Source organism: Martes martes, assembly GCF_963455335.1.
Source record: "Martes martes genome assembly, chromosome: 12".
In the NCBI taxonomy this organism is placed as follows: Eukaryota; Metazoa; Chordata; class Mammalia; order Carnivora; family Mustelidae; genus Martes; species Martes martes.
The window spans coordinates 92,925,411-92,943,677 of NC_137900.1; the positions used below are offsets into that span (position 1 = coordinate 92,925,411).

General features: G+C 67.2%; 1 protein-coding gene and 1 long non-coding RNA gene across 3 annotated transcripts; one reads left to right on the top strand and one right to left on the bottom strand.

The window, feature by feature from the left end:
* The first annotated feature begins 5,896 nt into the window (after positions 1–5,896).
* Positions 5,897–8,488, top strand: LOC308353738. Its single transcript, XR_013967804.1, has 3 exons — positions 5,897–5,976; positions 6,721–6,913; positions 7,586–8,488. It is a non-coding gene; the product is annotated as an uncharacterized lncRNA (long non-coding RNA).
* On the bottom strand, positions 8,382–17,216 carry DIPK1B (divergent protein kinase domain 1B). Of its 2 annotated transcripts, none has more exons than XM_080820737.1 (5): positions 17,072–17,216; positions 13,645–13,779; positions 11,033–11,140; positions 10,772–10,948; positions 8,382–10,207 (listed from the first exon to the last, which is right to left on the bottom strand). In XM_080820737.1, exons 1-5 carry the CDS (start codon positions 17,132–17,134, stop codon positions 9,398–9,400), a joined length of 1,293 nt encoding a protein of 430 aa, XP_080676863.1. In that variant the 5' UTR covers positions 17,135–17,216; the 3' UTR covers positions 8,382–9,397. The 2 variants fall into 2 exon arrangements, with proteins under 2 accessions (XP_080676863.1, XP_080676864.1); XM_080820738.1 differs by having other exon boundaries at positions 13,654–13,779; positions 17,072–17,207.
* Positions 17,217–18,267: the final 1,051 nt, after the last annotated feature.

Here is an 18,267-nt window from a genome sequence, read left to right on the forward strand (position 1 = left end):
GCTTTCCCGGGGAGGCCCGAGGCCGGACTACCCGGGGTTGGTCCAGACTCCGGCTTTCTCCCTCGGCCCCTCCCTCCCAGAAGCCAAATGCGCTGGACTTGGAGGCGGGGGTGGGGGGGCGCCCAGGGCTGCCGGAGTCCCTGCTGGAGAACCCTGAGGTGCTCCCGGGGTGCTGAGGCCGCCCCAAGCCCCAGCCCGACGCTTCCGCGCGAGTCCCCCGGCGCCGCGTCGAGCCCCGCGCGCTCACAACTCGGGAGGGTCCTGCCGCGGCCCCCGGGCACGTGGCCCCGACGGAGCGCTGCTGCGACCCGCTGAGCTGCCCTGGATGTGCTCCTGGCCGGAGGGAAGGGGCTGCCACCCGGAGAGCAGACAGCAGGCGGGACCCTCCACCCCTGTGGCCTCCGTCTGGCCTGGCCCCGCAGGACGCTCAGCTCAGCCGAGCCATGGAGCAGGAGGGGCGGGGCCAGAAAGGGGGCGGGTAGGGGGCGAGCAGGGGGCGAGCCGGGGGGCGAGCGGGGAGGGGTTAGCCTGGGGTCAGGCTGTGGTGTCCCCGCGGGAACAGGGGTCTCGGCCCCGACATTGGGCCCCTGTCCACTCAAGGGGCCTCCATGATCCCGTCTCCTCTGGCATCCATCCGGGGTTCGGTATGGCAGGAGGGAAGTTCTATGTCCAAGACACCCAGGACCAAACCCCGTCCCCTTTGCAAAGAGGTGGGCAGACACCAGGGCACCTGCTGGGTGATTCCCCTCCCGGAAACTTCCAGAACAGGTGAAGAAAGTGAGAGGGAAAGCAGCTGAGGCGTGGCGAGGGGCCGGGCTGGGGGAGCCATGGGCAGGGAGGGCTTGGGCTCAGGGTCCCCTTTGGGGAAGGAGATGTTCCCCAGCAATGTTCTGGGCTGTGGTGGGAGGGCGCCGGGGATGGACTGAGTGCTCAGTCCACAGAGATCCACAGAAAACGATGCATTTTATTTAAAAGAGGTAGGAGAGAGCGTAGAGGACATGGAAAGCAACTAATAAGACAGTGACACTGTAGCAGAGGGAAAGAACACAGGCGGAGGGGATGAACCATGGTGGCGGGGCGTCGGGGTCGGGGCATGGAACTGAGTGGAACCGTCCGGGGAGCTCTCCCCGCAGAGCGGGGGGCTGTGGATGGGGCTCTGGGAGCCCCGCGCGGGAGCAGGTGTAGGGGCAGGGGTGGGGCCAGGGGCCGGCCAAGAGCATGGCCCGATGCAAGAGCGGGGACAGGGGCAGGAGCGGGAGCCAGGGTCGGCAGGAGCGGCCGGTAGGATGCAGGGCTGGAGCTGGGTCAGGGACAGGGAGAGGAGTGCAGGCAGGGGCAGGGGAAAGGGCAGGAGCAAGGGGCAGGAGTTGGGTGTGGGGCAGGAACAGGGGCCCAGGGAGGGCCAAGGGAAGGGGGGTGGGGAAGCGGCAGGGGCAGGGGCAGGGGCAGGAGCAAGGGGAGGGTCTGGGTGTGGGGCAGGAACAGGGGCCCAGGCAGAGGCAGGGGAAGAGCCAGGGGCCCTTCGAGGGGCCAAGGGAGGGGCAGCGGTCCTCCTCGCAGAGGCAGGGGAAGGGGCTGGGGCTGGGTCTGGACCAGGAACAGGGGCCCAGGGAGGGACAGGCGAAGACATAGTGGCCCTGGGATGGGCAAGGGAAGGGCCATTGGTCCTTGGAGGGGCAGGGGCAGGAGCAGGGGGAGGACATGGGTGTGGGGCAGGAACAAGGGCCCAGGCAGGGGCAGGGGCAGGGGCAGGATCCGGAGAAGAGCGGGAGCAGGAGCAGGGCCTGGGGCGGGCGCAGGCACCAGCTCTTCCTGGGCAGCATCAGGCTCTCCGTGGCCCGGTTCCTGGTCGCCTGCCGGCTGCCGGTCCCCGGCTGAGGTGGCGGCAGGCACCGTCCCCCAATGCCCAGCTCCTGCTGACTTCGGGGCCGGCCCGAGCTCCTTGGATGGAGCAGCTGTGAGAGGAGAGAAGGTCACCCGCGGGCCTGCCTCTGCGTGTGCCTTGGCGCAGACGGGACCCAGCCCGGGGCCTCCCGGAGAAGCCGCAGCCGGGAAGGAAGCCTCAGCGGGACACCCCCCGCTGGGTGCTCTGAGCCCGGTCCTTGCTCCTGGCCCCACACCAGCCTGTGGGGCTCGTCCCCACACACCCCCAGGCCCCCAGCCCCGGCCTTCTCACCCTTGGGCTCGGCTTCCGCAGGTGGCCTGGGAGGTTCGGAAGCCTTTCCTGGGACTGCGGACTCCTGGGTCAGAGAGGAGGTCATGTCCGCCTGCCTCTCCTCCGCATCCGTGGCCTTCTGCAAAGACAGGGACCGGTCGCGGCCCGGACGCATCACGGCCCTGCCCGGCCGACCCTGCTGTGCTCTTGCCCAGTCCCCTTGCTGCCCCCACATCAGACACAGACCTGTGTGTGCACAGCCCTGCACCCGGGACCCACACCTGCAGGGCTCTCGGGATCAACCCTGGCCAGGAGCTCGCATCCCCCATGCCCCGTCCCACCCAGCCAGCCTTGACCTTGAACGGGACCTGCCCACCGGGCACCTGACCCCTCATCCACCTGCTCCTGCTCGGGAAGGCCCCACCCCACGTGAGCCCTCCTTCCACACACAAGCATGCACACGAACGTTCCCCCCACCACACACACACTGGCACACGCTCGCACACGCACACAAACACAGGGGGTTAGGGGACCCGGGGCTGCGCCCGTCGATGAGAGTGTGCGGGGCTGGGTGGCCGGCTCTGGCCTCCCGGTGTCACCTTTCTCTCCTTTCGGCCGAATGGCCAGAGGCATCGGGCAGCCCTGAAACGACCTCCCGAGCGAGGGGAAGTGTTGGCCGGACGCGCAGTCCTCTGTCTCCAGCGTCCCGCGTTGGGGATGCAACATGCGAACATGTTGTTGGTTGGACGATGTCCAAAGCAATGAGCTGCGCAGGGGGGCGTCCCTGGATGTGGGTGCCTGGTGACGCGGGTTCCAATTCTGTTGGGCTCAGTGGTCAGGGAAGTGAGGTCACCACTTCCTGGGGACCCCTTCCCCGACTTCCTCTTCCCGGCAGAGCCCCCGAGGGCCCCCTCCCCCAGCTGCTCGGTGCTCACCCTCCACCCCATCCCCCATGTCCATACAGTGACACCCACACAGCCCACCCACATACCCCGGGAGGTCTGGGGGTCTGGGTGCAACCATTGTCCTCGCTTTGAGGACAGAGAGGTGGGTTCAGGGAGGGCTCCTGCTCGTGCCCAGGACTGTGACCCCGGACACACCCTGTGCCTCCCAGGGCCCCCCTAGGCTCCCCGTCTGCGCAGCGGAGTCTTCTGGCTGCTACTTCTAGGAGCGCCCTCAGGGGTGCTGTTAGTACCTGAGCGTTGGGCTTTTTTTCTTTCACTTTCTTTCACACGGGCTCTCCATGACTCCTCCCGAATGCAGAGCCCTCGGAGGCCCAGATGCCCTGGATCTGGGGCAGGAGGGCTGCCCTCTCCCTGGCTCCCGAAGGAGACCCATCGTCCCAAGGGCAGGATGGTTTCGGGTCATGAGCCTGGGCCAGGCTGGGAGGCGGCCCCTCACGGCTCCAGACCCTGGGGCTGAGGGGGCCTTTCTCAGGTGCAGCAATGCCCACTGAGCGCGGGGCTTCAGAAAGAACACGTGCCTGGATTAGGTCCTGCCCCAGGGGGGTGGCTGCCTTCTCCAGATCTGGAGGAAGAGGGACATCCTCTGCTTCTCTGAGTGTGGGGTCCTCTGACCCACGAGCAGCCCCTGGGAGGTTTCTGGTCTGACTCTGAAGTGCACCAGCACTGAGTGGGCCAATCACTGTCCACACGTGGACACGGCAACGTGCTAAGGAAGCGCCGCAGGTGTTCCGCAGGCGGCTTCAGTGCCCTCCAGTGGGCCCCCTTTCCCTGGATGGGAATCCCCCTGCAGTCTCTGTCTTCAGCGCTCTCTTCCTGCTGGTTTCAGGACCAAGGGAGACACTGTGGTGTGGCTTAGAAGGCTCCACCCTGGCCTCCCGCCTTCTGCACACATCACTGCTCCCCAAGAAGCAAGGATGGTTTAAGGCACTCATTCCCTCCAAGGCCCAGCTGCTCTGCTCCGTTACATACACCTTGGCCACGGCTGCCCGGCTGGGCCAGGAGTCCCAGGAGAGCTCTCCTTTCCTCGGATCAGGGTTCATATTTCTGGCCAGAGATAGAAGTCCCATCTGTCCTCTGCTAGAGAAGGTGAATTCCTGGGCTGGGTGGCCCTCAGGTGCCTGAGGACATGGGGGTTCCCTTGGAGAGAAGTGTGATGGGCACCCCGTCTGGGAGAACAGGGAGCCGCACCCTTCCCCGGCCACAGGGGCACCCATCATCTAGCAGTACTCGGCCTGGGACTCACCCCGGAAACTCCGGCACAGGCTTCTTATAGTTGTAGTGTCAGGAGTACTCAGCACAGCGACGGTGGGAGAGTAGGGCACCAGTACTAATGCCCATGGAAGATGGCGTCCAGGGTCCCGGTGCACAGGGTGGAGAGAATGGTCTGGAGCAGGGAGGTGGGTGCGGGTCTCTCTGTGCTGAGAGGCAGATCCTGGGGTCATCTGCTGTAATGCTCGGGACCCACCGTCTGCATCCAGGGGCTGGCACTGCCCATTCTGAAAGCAGATCCCACAGCGGTCAGGCCTGTTTGCCTGTGGCTGCAGGAAGCCGAGTGAGGACAAGCCTCACGGCCTGGGGCTCCCTCCCAGCCTGCGGCGGACCTGTGGACCCCCGGAGGCCATGCGTGGCTCGGCTTGGCACGCACGGCAGGGAGCCTCCCCCCGGCCTCTGCTGCGCAGCCCTGCCATCCCTGTCCCAAACCCCAGCTCTGCCATTACAAACGGGGGGACCTGGGTGAGGGTCTTCTCCCGGGGGGCCTAGATTACCGTGGGGACTGTGGAGAGAGGACAGGCCCCAGGCTTCTGCACTGCGGGTGGGCGCATTCCAGGAAGCCGGACAGATATGCAGCTGGGTGGGGCCTGGCTCCAAGGTTGGCCTCCCCCATCTGCCCAGGAGGGCCTGCTGCCACCTCATTAGGCCGCTGATGGGCACCCGACTCCCTGGGAGACCAATTCAGAGCTCCTGGTGTGTGGCCACGGGACATGCGCAGGGCATGGAGAGGGCGCTGGGGAGGGTGGGGGGAGGATGCCCCCTCTGGGTGGGGTGTGAGCTGCCTTCTTGGGCGGACTGAGACGCTCCTTCCGCTACCTCCATTGTGGGGCCCTGGCCTCCCGTGCTGAGCGCTCTCCGTGGGCAAGAGCGCAACCCGGGGTCCTCATCGGCTCAGGCCCCATTCTCAGGTCCTGAGCTCAGCTCTGACTGGGGACCCTGCCTGCGACTAGGGGATCTGGGATCCTGGGCCGGGGTGTGGCTGAGCTGAGGGACGCGCCCCCTGACCCCCAGAAGCTGTTCACGAAGGTGGTGCCCTACCACTGCCGGGCTCCAGCTGGTCCAGCCGGACAGGAAGGGCTGGGAGCACCTGGCTCCCTCCGTCCCGCCATCGTCACCGGCTCAGCAGCGAGACCAGCTGCTTCGAGGACCCGGTGTGGCCGTCAGGCACGCGGCCAGGGTGACACCAGCCCAGCCCGGCCCCTGGAAGCCGGGGCCCTGCTGCTCCTTCCGTCCGCCCTGCACGTGCAAGGGGACAGCACCGCACCTGCCCGGCTGCCCTCCCCCGCCGGTGGGAGACGCGTCCGAGCGGGTGACGCACCGGTCGCTGCAGGGGTCCCGCAGGGGCTCGCGGGGGCTCGCAGGGGCTCGCGGGAGGGGTGCGGGCAAGACCGGGAGGGGCCGCTAGAGGGCGCGGCGGCGGGCGGCGGGCGGCGAGCGGCGGCGCGGTGTGACCCTCGCAGGCCGCCGTACGGCCTATAAAAGGCGCGGCGGGCGCTGCGCCGTCCTTTCCCCGCGGCGGATGCCGGCCGAGTGTGGCGGCCGCGGGCGGCGCGGCTTGGGCGGCGGGGCTCGGGCGGCGGGCAGGTAACGGGGTTGGCTGGGCGGAGCGGGGGCCGAGGGGAGGTGTGGGGAGCGCGGGTGCCCGACCGCCTGGCCCCGGGCTGGCTGCGGGCGGACCGCGGCGCCGTGACCCCGGCGGGCCGGGCTGGGGCTCGGGGACGCGCGGGCCCGGGGCAGGGTCTCCGGGGGGCGGAGGGCGGCGGCGGGGCCGGGGACGCGCCCGCTGCCCCCAGAGGCGTTGCAGGTGTGGCTGTCGCCGTGTCCCACCTGTGTCATCGGTGGCAGAGAGGAGCGGGGCCCGTCTACGCGGCGTCCCAGCGGGGGCGTCGCCGAGGTTCGCGGCCCGACAGCCGAGCGCGCGCCGGGCGCCTGGCTCGGGGGGGCGGCCGCGGGGGTCCGAGCCCCCCTCGCTGCGGCCCCAGCACCCACCAGAGGTCCCGTTCTGCGGCCTGACGTGGGCGGTGGCCCTGCCCCCTGCAACGGGGCGGGGCGCGGGCCGCCCGTCAGGGACCCCCGCGCTCCAGCCGGGAGACTTGGGGAGCTCCGGGGCGGTGCGTCCGGGGCCGCCTGGCCTCGTGTGGATGACGGGTTCCGAGCGCTCTGGGAGAGGCTGCGGAAGGCCCCTGGGCACGCGGCGGTCTCTCGGCCTCGCTGACTCGGGGCTGCAGGCCCAGGCTGCTGTCCTGCCCGGACCTGCACCGCGGGCTGCCCGTGGGGGCCCTGACAGGCGACAGCAGGAACAGTGACCGGTTCCCTTGTCCCTGGCAGCCCTCTCTGCTCTGAAACCCTAGCGGTGGACAGAAGGACGGACGCCGCACGGCGGTTCGTTCCCGCTGCGGCCCTGGCCCGCTGGACAGCGACAGCCGACTTGTTACACTTTTGTCCCTTAGTACAGGAAGGAAGGCGTTGCCGGGCCCACGGCCTGGAGCCAGAGGAACTGCCCGCGGGCACCCCGAACCAGGTAGGCGACGGGGCCAGTCTCCAGGTGGGTGGCTGGTGCGCGAGGACGGCTGCCCCACGGGTGCTGGACCTGCCGGCACCCCGGGTCCGGCTGCTCTGCTGCACCTGGGACGTTGGGGCAAAGAGCAAGCGGCTATTTCTACGCTCAGTGCTCAGAACAGTGAGCGCTAAGAATGGTTTGTAGCCGAACAAGCCCAGAGCCGCCGTGGGGCTGGCGGGTTCCTCGGGCGCGTGGCGGGCGCCCCTGGCGTCGGGCTTCTTGCTCGAAACGCCAAACGTATGGGCTTTCTGATGCGTCCCTCAGCGAGGCTCACGGGGATCGAGTGAGCCGTGCCCGTGTATGAGCGGGCGGCCAGCTGTGGACAGTGGGATGGGCCAGGAGAGGGTCTCCTTCCTTGAGATGGTCCTTCTGGAGCGCTTTCCGGAAGTCGCGTCCCTAGCTGAGAGCTGCTCCGAGTGGCCTGGGGTCTGCCCTTGCTCCCTGCGTGGGCTCTGGGCCCTGTGCCCACGGACACCCCTGCTTTAAGGGACAGGAGGTGCAGGAGGCAGGTCTGGTCAGGTTGGGGCGGGGGAGGGACACAACTGAGCCCTGTAAACCAGGGCAGTGGCGGGGGTGGCCTTGGGAACCCCAGTGGGGGGACAGGTGTGACTCGGGCGTTCTGCCCTCTTGCAGGGGAGAGCTCAGCACCGGTACAAGCATGCAAGACCCGGGCAGGCTGCTCGGGGAGAGGCTCACGGATTTCAAGGTAAAAAAAAAAAAGATATTACGCATTTATTTTCTAAAACGTTTGCAGAACGTCGGGGTGTTGGGAAGCGGTCACGTTTGCGCAGCACGTGGAGCTGCACAGGCTGTCACAGGAGGTGTCGGCGGACACTGTTCCGGATTCGGGAAAATGCAGGCAGGTGAAAGCAGAGAAGCGGGGCCCAGGGGTGGCTTGCAGGGGCACCCCCAGTTGCCGCAGTGGCCTGGGCAAGGACAGGGCGCACCCCAGCTTGGAGGCCCCAGGCCTGTCCGCGGCCCTGCGTGTGCCTTGTGTAGCAGGCAAAGGGTGAGCGGACTACCCCCGCACCCTCGTGTCCTGCTTCTTAACCCCCCAGCCATTGTGTTCTAGGGGGACGTAAAGTTTTTGCAGAGTTTTCTATCTGCCAGAGCCCGTGATTCTAGTGGTTTTTTTCCCTTTAAGACTGACTTCTTTTAGAGCACGAGCCTGGGGGCGGGGACTGGGAGGAAGGACAGGGAGAGTCTGAAGCAGAGTCCGCACTGGGCCTGGAGCCTGACCTCGCGGCCAGAGCTGAAATCTAGTCAGACCCTCGACCGACGGAGTCACCCCCGGCGCCCCAGTTGGAAACTGGTTTTTGTGCCGTATTTGGATTATCCGCTGCCCACCCCACAGGGGAGAAAAATCTAGATGGGGAAGAAAGTTATTTTTTAACATAAGTAGGGTGAGTTTTAGGAATTAATATTAACAATATGGGTATTACAGTTGAAATTTTGGAATATCTTTTTCGGTAGAAGTGTTTCTCTTTTGGCAAAACTTGAGAATAAATTGGTCTTAAATAAACCGTCTTAACCCTTCGCTTTTCTCACAGTGTGATTAGCTGAGGCCCGAGCAGGAGGATTGGGGGGGGGGGAGCCGCACGGTGTCCGCCTGGGTCCCCGCATCACCTTTCCAGGCATTGTAACCACTCGAGCTAAGCCTGCAAAGGTCAGCGGCCCCCAAGGACCTGAGGAGTAGGCTCTCTGGCCCACCACGACCCGGGAGCGGGGCGCAGCCCTTCCTCCAGCTCCCTGAGCCTCCCCAGGTCTGCCGTCTGTAAGTCATAAACTCCGTGACCGCTTGAGCCTGGGGTTTCCACTTCCCAGAACGGAGGCAGACGGAGCCACCTGCACCTGCACTGGAGATGGTGGTGGGTTTCCCATGTAGTGGTTCCCGGACATCTGTTGAAGTCCTGCGCGGCCGGCACTGCCGGAGAGCGTCTGGAACGGGAGCACCCCGTTCCTGGTAACAGCTCTTTAGCAGGACACCTGGTCTCCCACGGCACCTTCTTGGGAAACGAGCCACAGTCCAGCACAGAACACGTCCGCATCTGGTGCGCCCATCACCCACCCCCTCTCGCCGCCCCCACCCCCCCAACGTGGCTCTAGGAGAGGCTGTACCTGTGCTTGCCCGCTGAGGCCTGTCTGGCAGACTGGAACGCAGAGGACCACACTGCGTGCCGACCGGCCTGGGCAAGGGCAGCCCCCGCCTTGGAGCCCACCCGGCCGATGGTGGGTATGGGAGGCGGGTCCAGCTTGGTGGGAGGGAACCCAGGGACACTCACAGAAAAGCGGTTTATTTACATCACACGTTCTTCGGAGTAACCGAGATCCCGGCGGGTCCCCCCGCCAGCCCTTGTGGTTGGGCCCCAGGCTTCCTTCCTGCCCCCACCCCCGTTCCAGCCTGTCCTGCCCAGCTGCGCGGCTGCGGGCCCCCGGGGGCAGCCGTCACGAGTACCTGGTGTTGGAGATCTCCTTCCAGAGCAGGGTCTTGAGGTGGCTCAGCACCAGCGAGTGGTGCGCCTCCACCTGGCTGGCCAGCCCGCTCAGCGTGGTGCAGGTGCGCAGCTGGCGGCCCAGCTCCTCCCGCAGGTCGGCGGGGGCGCCGGGCAGCAGGTAGTCCCGCAGCAGCTCGCACACCTTGGCCAGGTTGGGCTGGATGAGGTCGCCCTTGCACTGGCGCACGAGCTTGTCGCAGGGCGCCCTGCAGTCCCGGCCGTAGGTGCAGTCGGCGCTGTGCCTGCAGGGTCGGCCCTGCAGGAAGCGGCGCACGGTGGCCTCCGGCGCGACCTGCTGCAGGTCCGCCATCTTGAAGTCGTACTGGGCCGTGTAGCCCACGTTGGCCAGCGTGGTCTCGCACATGTAGAAGGTCCCGTAGGCGCCGTGGAAGAGCTCCTCCACGAACTCCAGCAGCCCGATGGCGATCTTGGCCCTCCAGGGCCACGCGGGCCCCAGCCACTGCTGCAGCGCCGTGTGCAGGGCGGGGGGCAGCAGCGGGCGCAGCAGGGGCGGGAGAGCCGCCCCGTGCCAGGAACTGTGGGGGACCCCCTCGGTGACATAGAGGTCCCCGCACGAGCCCAGCAGCCGGGACGCATGCTCCTCCTGGAGGGACAGCAGCAGCAGGAACTCGTTCCGTTGGAGCAGGGCCCACACCGACTTGGCCTCGGCCAGCGACACCCTGCTGTCCTTGTTGAAGTCGGCCATGAGCAGGACCTGCCCGACCAGTGCGGGCAGGGAGGGCAGGTCTCCCAGATTCGCCTGATATTTGGGACCCAAAGAAAGGGAGACGGAGTCATTTCAGGGCCAGCAGGCTTGGCCTGGTGGTGGGTTTCTGCGTTGGCAGAGGCCGCCTTGACCTAGTTGGCTCGGACCCCTGGGAGTCCGCCGGGCGGGCTGCACACGGGACCCCAGCGCGGTCTGCCAGCTTGGGAGAGCCCGGCACGCGCGTGGAGGGAACCACCCAGGGCTGTGGGAAGCCCCCTCGCTGACCACAGGAGCATCGTCTTTCTGCAGGAGCTGCTCCTGGGGCTCCGTGTCCCCTGTCTCCGCTGGTGCTCAGGGAGCTGGGGGGTGGGCACTTGGGTCTGCTCCCACTCCGCTTCCCATGTGGGGAGTTCTCACCCCTCCCAGATGCCCTGGGTAGGCTGGCCTGGGGCAGGGGAGACTAGAAGGGGTCCTTTGCACCCAGTCATTGCTTGCAGACCCTGAGCCGGGGTCTGCCTGGAGCTGAGGTCCAGCCAGATGCCTGGATACTGCTGTGGCTCCCACCGGCCTGTCTCCTGTCCTGGACTCCACGTCCCTCAGGAGCCAACTCCAACTGACCTTGAGAAAGCTGAGGGTCATCTCTCGGAACTCCTTGATTGACGTGCCCCGGGTGGGCTTGTCGAACAGCAGCAGCTCCTGCCGGGGGGCCAGCTCTGACCTGGCCTTGGGGTCCAGGGCCTCCTCAATGCCACACTTAATGGTCACCTCCTTGCCCTGCCACAGCCCACTGTACACCTGCATGGGGCCACAGGGGTCCTCGAGCTGACATCCCCTCCCGCTGCCCCCAGGGTGACCCCAGCCAGACCCCGCAGGGCTCACCTGCTGGCCCGGGACGGAGGACAGGCACGCTCTCCACTCCACCTCGTGCAGGCTGCACAGGTCCTGGCAGATGGAGCCGGAGATGATGCCCTTGCGGTACTGGTCACACTGGGCACAGGAAGGAGAAGCAGGAAGTGGCCTGAGGCCGTGGGGCCCCTCCCCCACCATCACAGGTTGCAGACTGCTGCAGCTGGGAACCAGCAGCCTCTGGCCATACCTGACCACACGGAGGGTCCGGGCCCCTGCCCCGCTGGCAAGAGCCTCTGCTCCCTGCAGCCTGAAAGCTGCCAGCCCCTCGCAGAGTCCACGGCCACCCCTGCCACACGTCCCCACCTCCTCCCCAACGTGTGCTCTCCCCTGAGCAGGAAGTAGGAGCAGCAGAGCCTGGGACACCGTGGGGCCCTGCCCCTGCCCCGAGGGTGGTGGGAGGGGGCCGGGCCCCGCCACCTCCTTAGCCAGATGTCCTGGGAGCTGCTGGCGGCCAGAATCAGGCTGGGCTCTGGGCTCTGAGCAGCGGCTGCTACCCTGCAGTCCCCTGATCCCTGGGTCTGGGCTGACCCAACCAGGAAGGTGGAGAAGCCGGAGGTGATGGAATCAGGTCTCGTCCCGCTCCCCGCCCCCCGCCCCCGCAGGGAGGGGCGGCCATCTGGAGCTCTGGCTGGAGGCGAGGGGGGGTCCCTTCCTGGAAGAGCATCAGCGTTGCCATGGAGCCCGGGCCATAGCGGCAGCCGGGCTGGGAGGAAGGAGAGGGAAGGGAGTGTGGGCAGTGTGCAGAGCAGGGTGCCACCAGTGTGGGGAGGACGGAGGGCAGGCCAGGGCCAGGGCCAGAGCCAGAGGCCCCACGAAGAAGGCATTTGCATGTGGCATCAGAAAGCCAAGGCCGTGTATCAGGACGGCAAAGCAGACGTGAGGAAACCCGTTCCGCCCCCTTGTAGGGGGTCCCACAGGGGGTTGACTCTGAGCCCCAGAACCACCCCCCCCCAACTGCAGGGCCTTTGAAGGGACCGGCTAAGGACAGGCCACCCCTCCTCACCCGTGGCAGGGAAGGAGCCTGGCTGCCTCAGGGGCGGAGGGGGGCAGTGTGCCCCGTGGTCCCGGCCCATCAGGCTTGGGGCAAGTCGCCTGACCTCCCAGCCCGTTTCCCACCTGCAGGGCAGTGAGTACCTGCCAAACACCTAGAGCCTGTAGGAACCCGTGACCCCTGGTCCACCCTTGGACACACTATGAACCCCCATAAAGCAGGCAGGTTTCCTCTGGAAAGGAGGGGGCATCCCCACAGCCTAGGGACACCCCAGGGAGACGCCCCTGGGCACACAGTTTCCTCGGGCTCAGAAACACCTGCTGACCCTCTAGGCTGCTGCTCCCTGCACCCCTAGGTCAGATTCCCCCCTGTCCCCCCCCCCCACCGCCTTCCTTCCAGCTGTGTCCCTCCCACCCCCAGAGCTCCCTCCAGCTCTCACCTGCTGCTCAGGGCCGGTGGCCATATCACCAGCTCCTAGGCACCCCCCCAGCCCCTTCCTCACCCTGAGCAGTCCAATGGCAAGGCCTCACCCCCCCCCACCCGCCAGAGGCTCCATGTCTGCCCTTGCCTGTCTCCCAAGCCCCTGGACTGTGAGGGCAAAGCCATCTGCCCAGTGCCCAGCTCGGGTCTGGCCCCTGGAGGCCACCGGTGAGCTGTTCTGAAGCGAGCCAAGAACAGGAGAAGACCTTTCCCCCGAGCATGGGCACTGCATCCTCGGTGCCCTGTGCTGGCCCAGCTCTCTGGGAAGGTACTCCGTCATCAGTCGGGGGGACTCGAGCCCCCCTGGCCTCCTGCAAATCCTGTCGCAGGGGTTCTCCCACCTCTGGGCTTCCCCAAATTGGACCCTGTGGGACCTTGGCTAGAGCAGGCCTGCCTGTGCCCTTCCATGGCCAATGTCAGTCGCACAGAGTCCCCTAGGAGAGGGGACCCTCTTTATCTTACAGTGGGAGGAGCAGCTCCAGGCCCAGCCCGGGGCATCAGAACCCCTGCCATCAGCTCGCTGGGGGCTTCAAACCGCCTGGGAAGGCCTGCCAGGGTGCGGGGCAGACTCAGAAGAGTCTGGGCCTTGCCAGGGCCGCTAGGGCTGGTGTGGCTGGTCCCTCCAGCCCAAGTCACGGGGTGTGCACTAGGGGTGTACCCGTGAGTCCATGTGCCTTCCTGTGTACAGGCACACACAGGCTCATGACGCCTTCTCCCTCACGTGCACACCCATGGATGCACACATCACTCTGAGGCCACGGGCTGCCATTGAGCACATCCCCCCACCCCTCGTTCCCCGCAAGGACCCTACCCATGGCCTCCTTTGGTGAACCTCTGGCCCCAGGAGGTGCACTCAAGGTCCCCAGCATCTGTCCATCCCAGGCTCCCTGCTAAAAGTCCTCCATGCACACATCTCTGACCATCCCGGCCCCACTCTCCTGCACACCTGCAGCGGCCCTCCCCCCACCACACCTACCGCCCTCGGCTGCATCTCAAAGTCCCCCGCTGGCCCCTCTGAGCATCTAGGGGCAGCTCTAAGTGGCCCCTGCGCACGGGCCAGTACCGGGCAGGGAGGAGTCCGGCCGTAAGGCTGGCCCAAGGTGACACTTACGATAACCACCTGGCAGACATGCCCGCGGCAGAGCTCCGCGTAGGACGAGTAGTGCACGTACACCATCCAGCTGCCCACAAAGACGCCCAGCCAGACCAAGAAGACGTACTTGACCCTGAGGCCCGGGAGCCGGCCCTGCTGGGAGAGAGGCCAGTGAGGGAGCGCCACATTTGGGGTGCGGGTGCCCCCACCGGCTGACCCCTCGGCGCCGGCACCCCGCCCAGCTCCAGCTTCCGAAGCGGCTGAGCAGAGGGGTGTTCCCGGGTCTTCCTCCCCAGCCCCCTGCATCCTCAGTGCGCCCGTCTGGGGTGAGGGCCTGGGCCTGGTGCTCCCAGATTTTATATCTCACGAGCACGCAAGAATAGATCTCAGACTGCAGGGGAACACACAGGAGGCGACTCTGTTTTGATGAATAAAGATATTTTTTACAAATTTTCCTCCTAGCTCATTTCATAATGCATAATGACCTTTAACCTCTGCACGAGGTCAGGCTGGACGAGGTCAGGCTGGACAAGGTCAGGCTGGAAAATCCCTTGCGCCCCGCACCCCCCCCCCAGCACACCGTCCTCTGACCAGTGGGCAGTTGTGGCTGAAGCAGGCCCCGCCCGGGATGGGGGTGAGGGTCGGTGGGGACAGCAGGTGGAGGCTGCAGGTGCACAGGGCAGGCCTCAGTGGCCCAGCTGCCCTGTGAGCCTTGAAGAGAAAGCACCTTGGACATCATGAGTAGGCGGCATTGTCCCCAGAGCCAAAGAGGGACGCAGCCCAAGCGTCCACCGATGGCTGAATAGCTACACAAAACAGGGTCCGTCCAACACCGTGCAAAATCATTCACTCTAAGAGGAAGGGATCCTGACACCAGCTACACCACGTATGAACGAGGAGGACGTGGTCCCCAGCGAGGTCCGCCTGGCACAGAGGGACCAATCCGGAAGGATCGACTCCCAGGAGGCCCTGGAGGCGTCGGACCCACAGACACCTGGCAGGGGTGGGGGTCAATGTCTAACAGGACAGAGTACAGCGTGGGCAGACAGCCATGTTCTGGGGATGGACAGAGGGACAGTGCACAATAGTGTGAACGCGCTGACGCCCCCAGACTGTGCACTTTAAAGCGGGTAATCATCACTTTTATGTCGTGTGTATGTCCCCACAATGGAGACTAAGTAAGACGGCCCCTGGCCTACAGTGTGTGGGGTGGGGTGGAAACAGCGTCTCAGGGGCTCAGCCCCTCTGCCAGGCTTCCCCAGCAGAATTACAGGTGCGAGGGACCCAGACGCACCTGCGGCAGGTGGGCAAGGGCGGGGACTCCCATCCAGCGCCCCGCCCCACCCCCCGCCCTGGCCAATCACAAGCCGCCTGCACTGCCGTCCAGGAGGGCCCGCTGAGGGGCCGCGGTTACCAATATTCCCGTGAGGGGGCGGTGGGCAGGCCCCAGAGCAAGGGGGCTGGGACCCAGGGGCCAGGGAGCCCAGAGCTTCAGGCCCCCACCTCCAAAGGAGGTGCTATGTGTCCTCCCCGACTCCAACCACCCCGTGCCCCACCGGGCGGCGACTCCAGTCCTGTTCGCCCTGGGGCCTGCTTAGCCAAGGGCCGGGGCTGGCTTTCCAGTGAGGACAGGGCAGGAGCGGGCAGCTGCGGTCCCCTTCGCGGCTCCTGCAGGAGAGGGGGGGCCTCACCTCCTGCGTTCCCGGGCACCCATTCACAGAGCTGGCCCTCCTGGGAGGGGCTGCAGCAGGAGGGCCCCTGAGAGCACCAGGGATGGGCTCGGGGCCTCAGTGGCCACTGAGAGCAGCATGGACTGGGGTGCGCTGGGCGGAACGAGAAGGCTGGGCCTCAGGCCCCCACGTCCTGCACCACATCTGCTTCCGTCAGATTTGTTCAAGAGGGAAAACAGGAAAGCAAAGAAACGGCGGGTGGGGGACTGGGGGGTGTTGTTTTGCCAGGACAAGGTCCCAAGACTTCCGGCTGGCAAAGAACAATGCTGTCGGTGGGGGTGAGTGTGGCCTTGGGGGGGCCTGGCAGCCTGGGGGGGGGGCCTGGCAGCCCGGAGGAGGGCAGGCTGGAGCAGTGCGGGACCTGGGGCTGACCCCGGGGTGGACCCAGGCTCACAGAGGGACACCAGCCACACCCCAGCCAGACACCCACCCGCCCCGCCAGGCTCTCCCAGGACACTGTCCCCACCTGGCCAGCTCCGATTGTGCCTACAGCCTGCTCTTAGATGGGTACTTCCTCTAGGAGCAGCCCCTGGCCCCCATGAGTCCCCCGTGAGTGAGCCCCCAGGACAGGGCAGGTCCTGCGTTTCAGTGCGTCCCATGCAACTGCTCGCCAATGCCGCGGGCCACAGGCTCCTAGTGAAGCCACTGACTCGGGGTCAGTAACAGCCACGTTACCCAGGGGCCAGCGCCCCACATGCACGATGGCTCCAACCCTACCTGCAGTCCAGGAGGGAAACTGAGACCCTGAATGTGACCTGACAATAGCAGGTGGGCAGGGCTGGCTCAGATCCCCGGGAAGCAGCCTGCCCTGGGTCCTAGGGCAAGCTCTGGGCCGCCCAGGCAGCAACCTGGTCAAGTCCCCTCCCTCAGGGGACGGGGAGGGGGGCAGTGCACTTCCTGGCCTAGGGGTGGGTCCGCAGACCCCCTCAGCTCCCACCTCGCCTACTGCTGGCCCAAGACCAGGATGCACCCAGGTGGGCCAGGAGGGTGTCCCACACAAACACAAAACCCGAATGTCTCCTGGCTCTGAGGCTTTTTCCCCTGGGGTGGGAGCTGAGGCCAGCCAGGCCCCAGGGCCAAGGGCACGACCCTGGCATGGACCCTGCTGCCCTGGCCCCAGGACAGCCTGGGGAGGCTAGGGAGGTGTGGGCTGCTTGAACAGGACTGCACCCAAGGCCATCTCAGGGTGGGCTTGGCTCCGACCACCCAGAGCAGAAGCGACAGGCTTCTCAGCGGGGTCCCCAAGGGTTAGCGGCCCCGGTAGGGCCGGCGACTTGTCCAAGGTCATGGTGGGGTCAGGCACACCCCCACGCTCAGGCGGGCTGGGAGATGACCCCGGGGAGATTCTGTCTTTCTGAGAGCGTTTCTGTGTGTCCCAAGTCTTCCATTACAGAAAAACAAACCTCACCTCTTTGAAGTGGGGAGACAGGCAAGGACCAGGCGTGGTTTCTGGGCCTCCGAGGTGGGGGCCGCGCGGGGGAGGGGGTCCAGCCGTGGGGGAGGGGCTTCTTCAGCCCCGGGGACAGGGTCTGCCAGCCCGCAGCATCCGCCGCCCCTCGCCCGCCCCATCAACGCCCCCTCCGCGCCCCCTCCGCAACCCCTCCCGGCCCCGCAGCCGCCCCCAGGCCACGCAGCGCGTGGAACCCCGCGGCCCGCAGCCGGCCCCCAGGCTGGCCGCCGCGGCCTGCACCGAAGCCGGGCGGGCGGGCGCCTACCTGCAGGCCCTTGGAGAAGGGGCAGAAGAGCACCAGGTGCGCCAGGCGCCGCAGCCGCCGCATGGTGGGCCCCCGGCGTGCGCGGGCCCGGCTCGGCTCGGCCTCAGCCCCGCGGGCCGGCCCGCAACGGCCGCCCTCCGCCGCCGCCTCCCCGCGCGCCCGCGCCCGCGCCCGCGCCCGCGTCCACGCGAGGGCGCACTCCGCCGGCCGGCTCGGGCGGGGGCGCGGGCGCGGGGCGGGGAGGGGGAGGGGAGGGGCGCGGGAGAGGGGCGGGGGCGGTGGGAGCGCGGCGGGGGCGCGCGGGGGAGGGGCGCCCGCGGCCCCGCCCCGCCCCGCGCACCCCCGCCCCGCCCCGCGCGCCCCCTCGCGCAGCCGGGATCTGGGCGGCTGGGCTGGCACCGCGGGCGGTCGCGGAGGCCCAGGCGGAGGGGGAGGGGAGGGCGGCGCGTGGCGGCGCGCGGGGCAAGGCCCGGAGTCGGGGTCCCGCGCCCGCCCCCCGCCGGGCTTGGCGGGGCGGTGGACGCGGTTCCGGCCGGCGGCGCCTCCGGGCCGTCTCTGTCCGAGCCCCCGCATCCCGGCCCTGCTCGTTGCCCCGCGTCCAGAAACCGGGCGCGGCGGGGACAGCCTCGGGGTCGGGCCTGTCTCCGGCACCAGCAGCCCCGTGCCCTGGGCCCGGGCTGGGTCAGCGTTCGCCGCGGACGTGGGGTGGCCAGGGCGCAGCCGCCGTGACCTTCCGCGCGGGGTTCCGCGTGCAGGTGGGTTTTCCCGCCCCGCCGACAAGCGCGGGAGGCCTGCGGGCAGGTGCGCTGCGGGCAGGTGCGCTGCGGGCTCCCGCCGGCCCGACCCCTGCTGCTGCCCGTGGGGGCGCGCGCAGCCGGGCCTCCGCGCTCGCATTTCCCCGTGGACAGACGGTGCTGAACCACCGACAGATCTTCTCTCCCGAAACCTACATTTAATTCTTTCCCGTCGAATCTGACTGTAGGGTTTGTTTCCTTGTTCCTGGGTCCGGGAGTCCCCCGACCCCCAGATACCACTGCGCACCAAGATGCTCCGCCTGACCCGGGGCTTGTCTTTCAATGCGCACGAGCTCCTCACCTTGAAGTCCAAGTGACCCATTTTTCCCGTTTACAGTCTGTGCGTCTCTTGCCTGCCGTGTCTGAGAAATCCGACTAACCCAGCAGCGCAAACATCTGCTG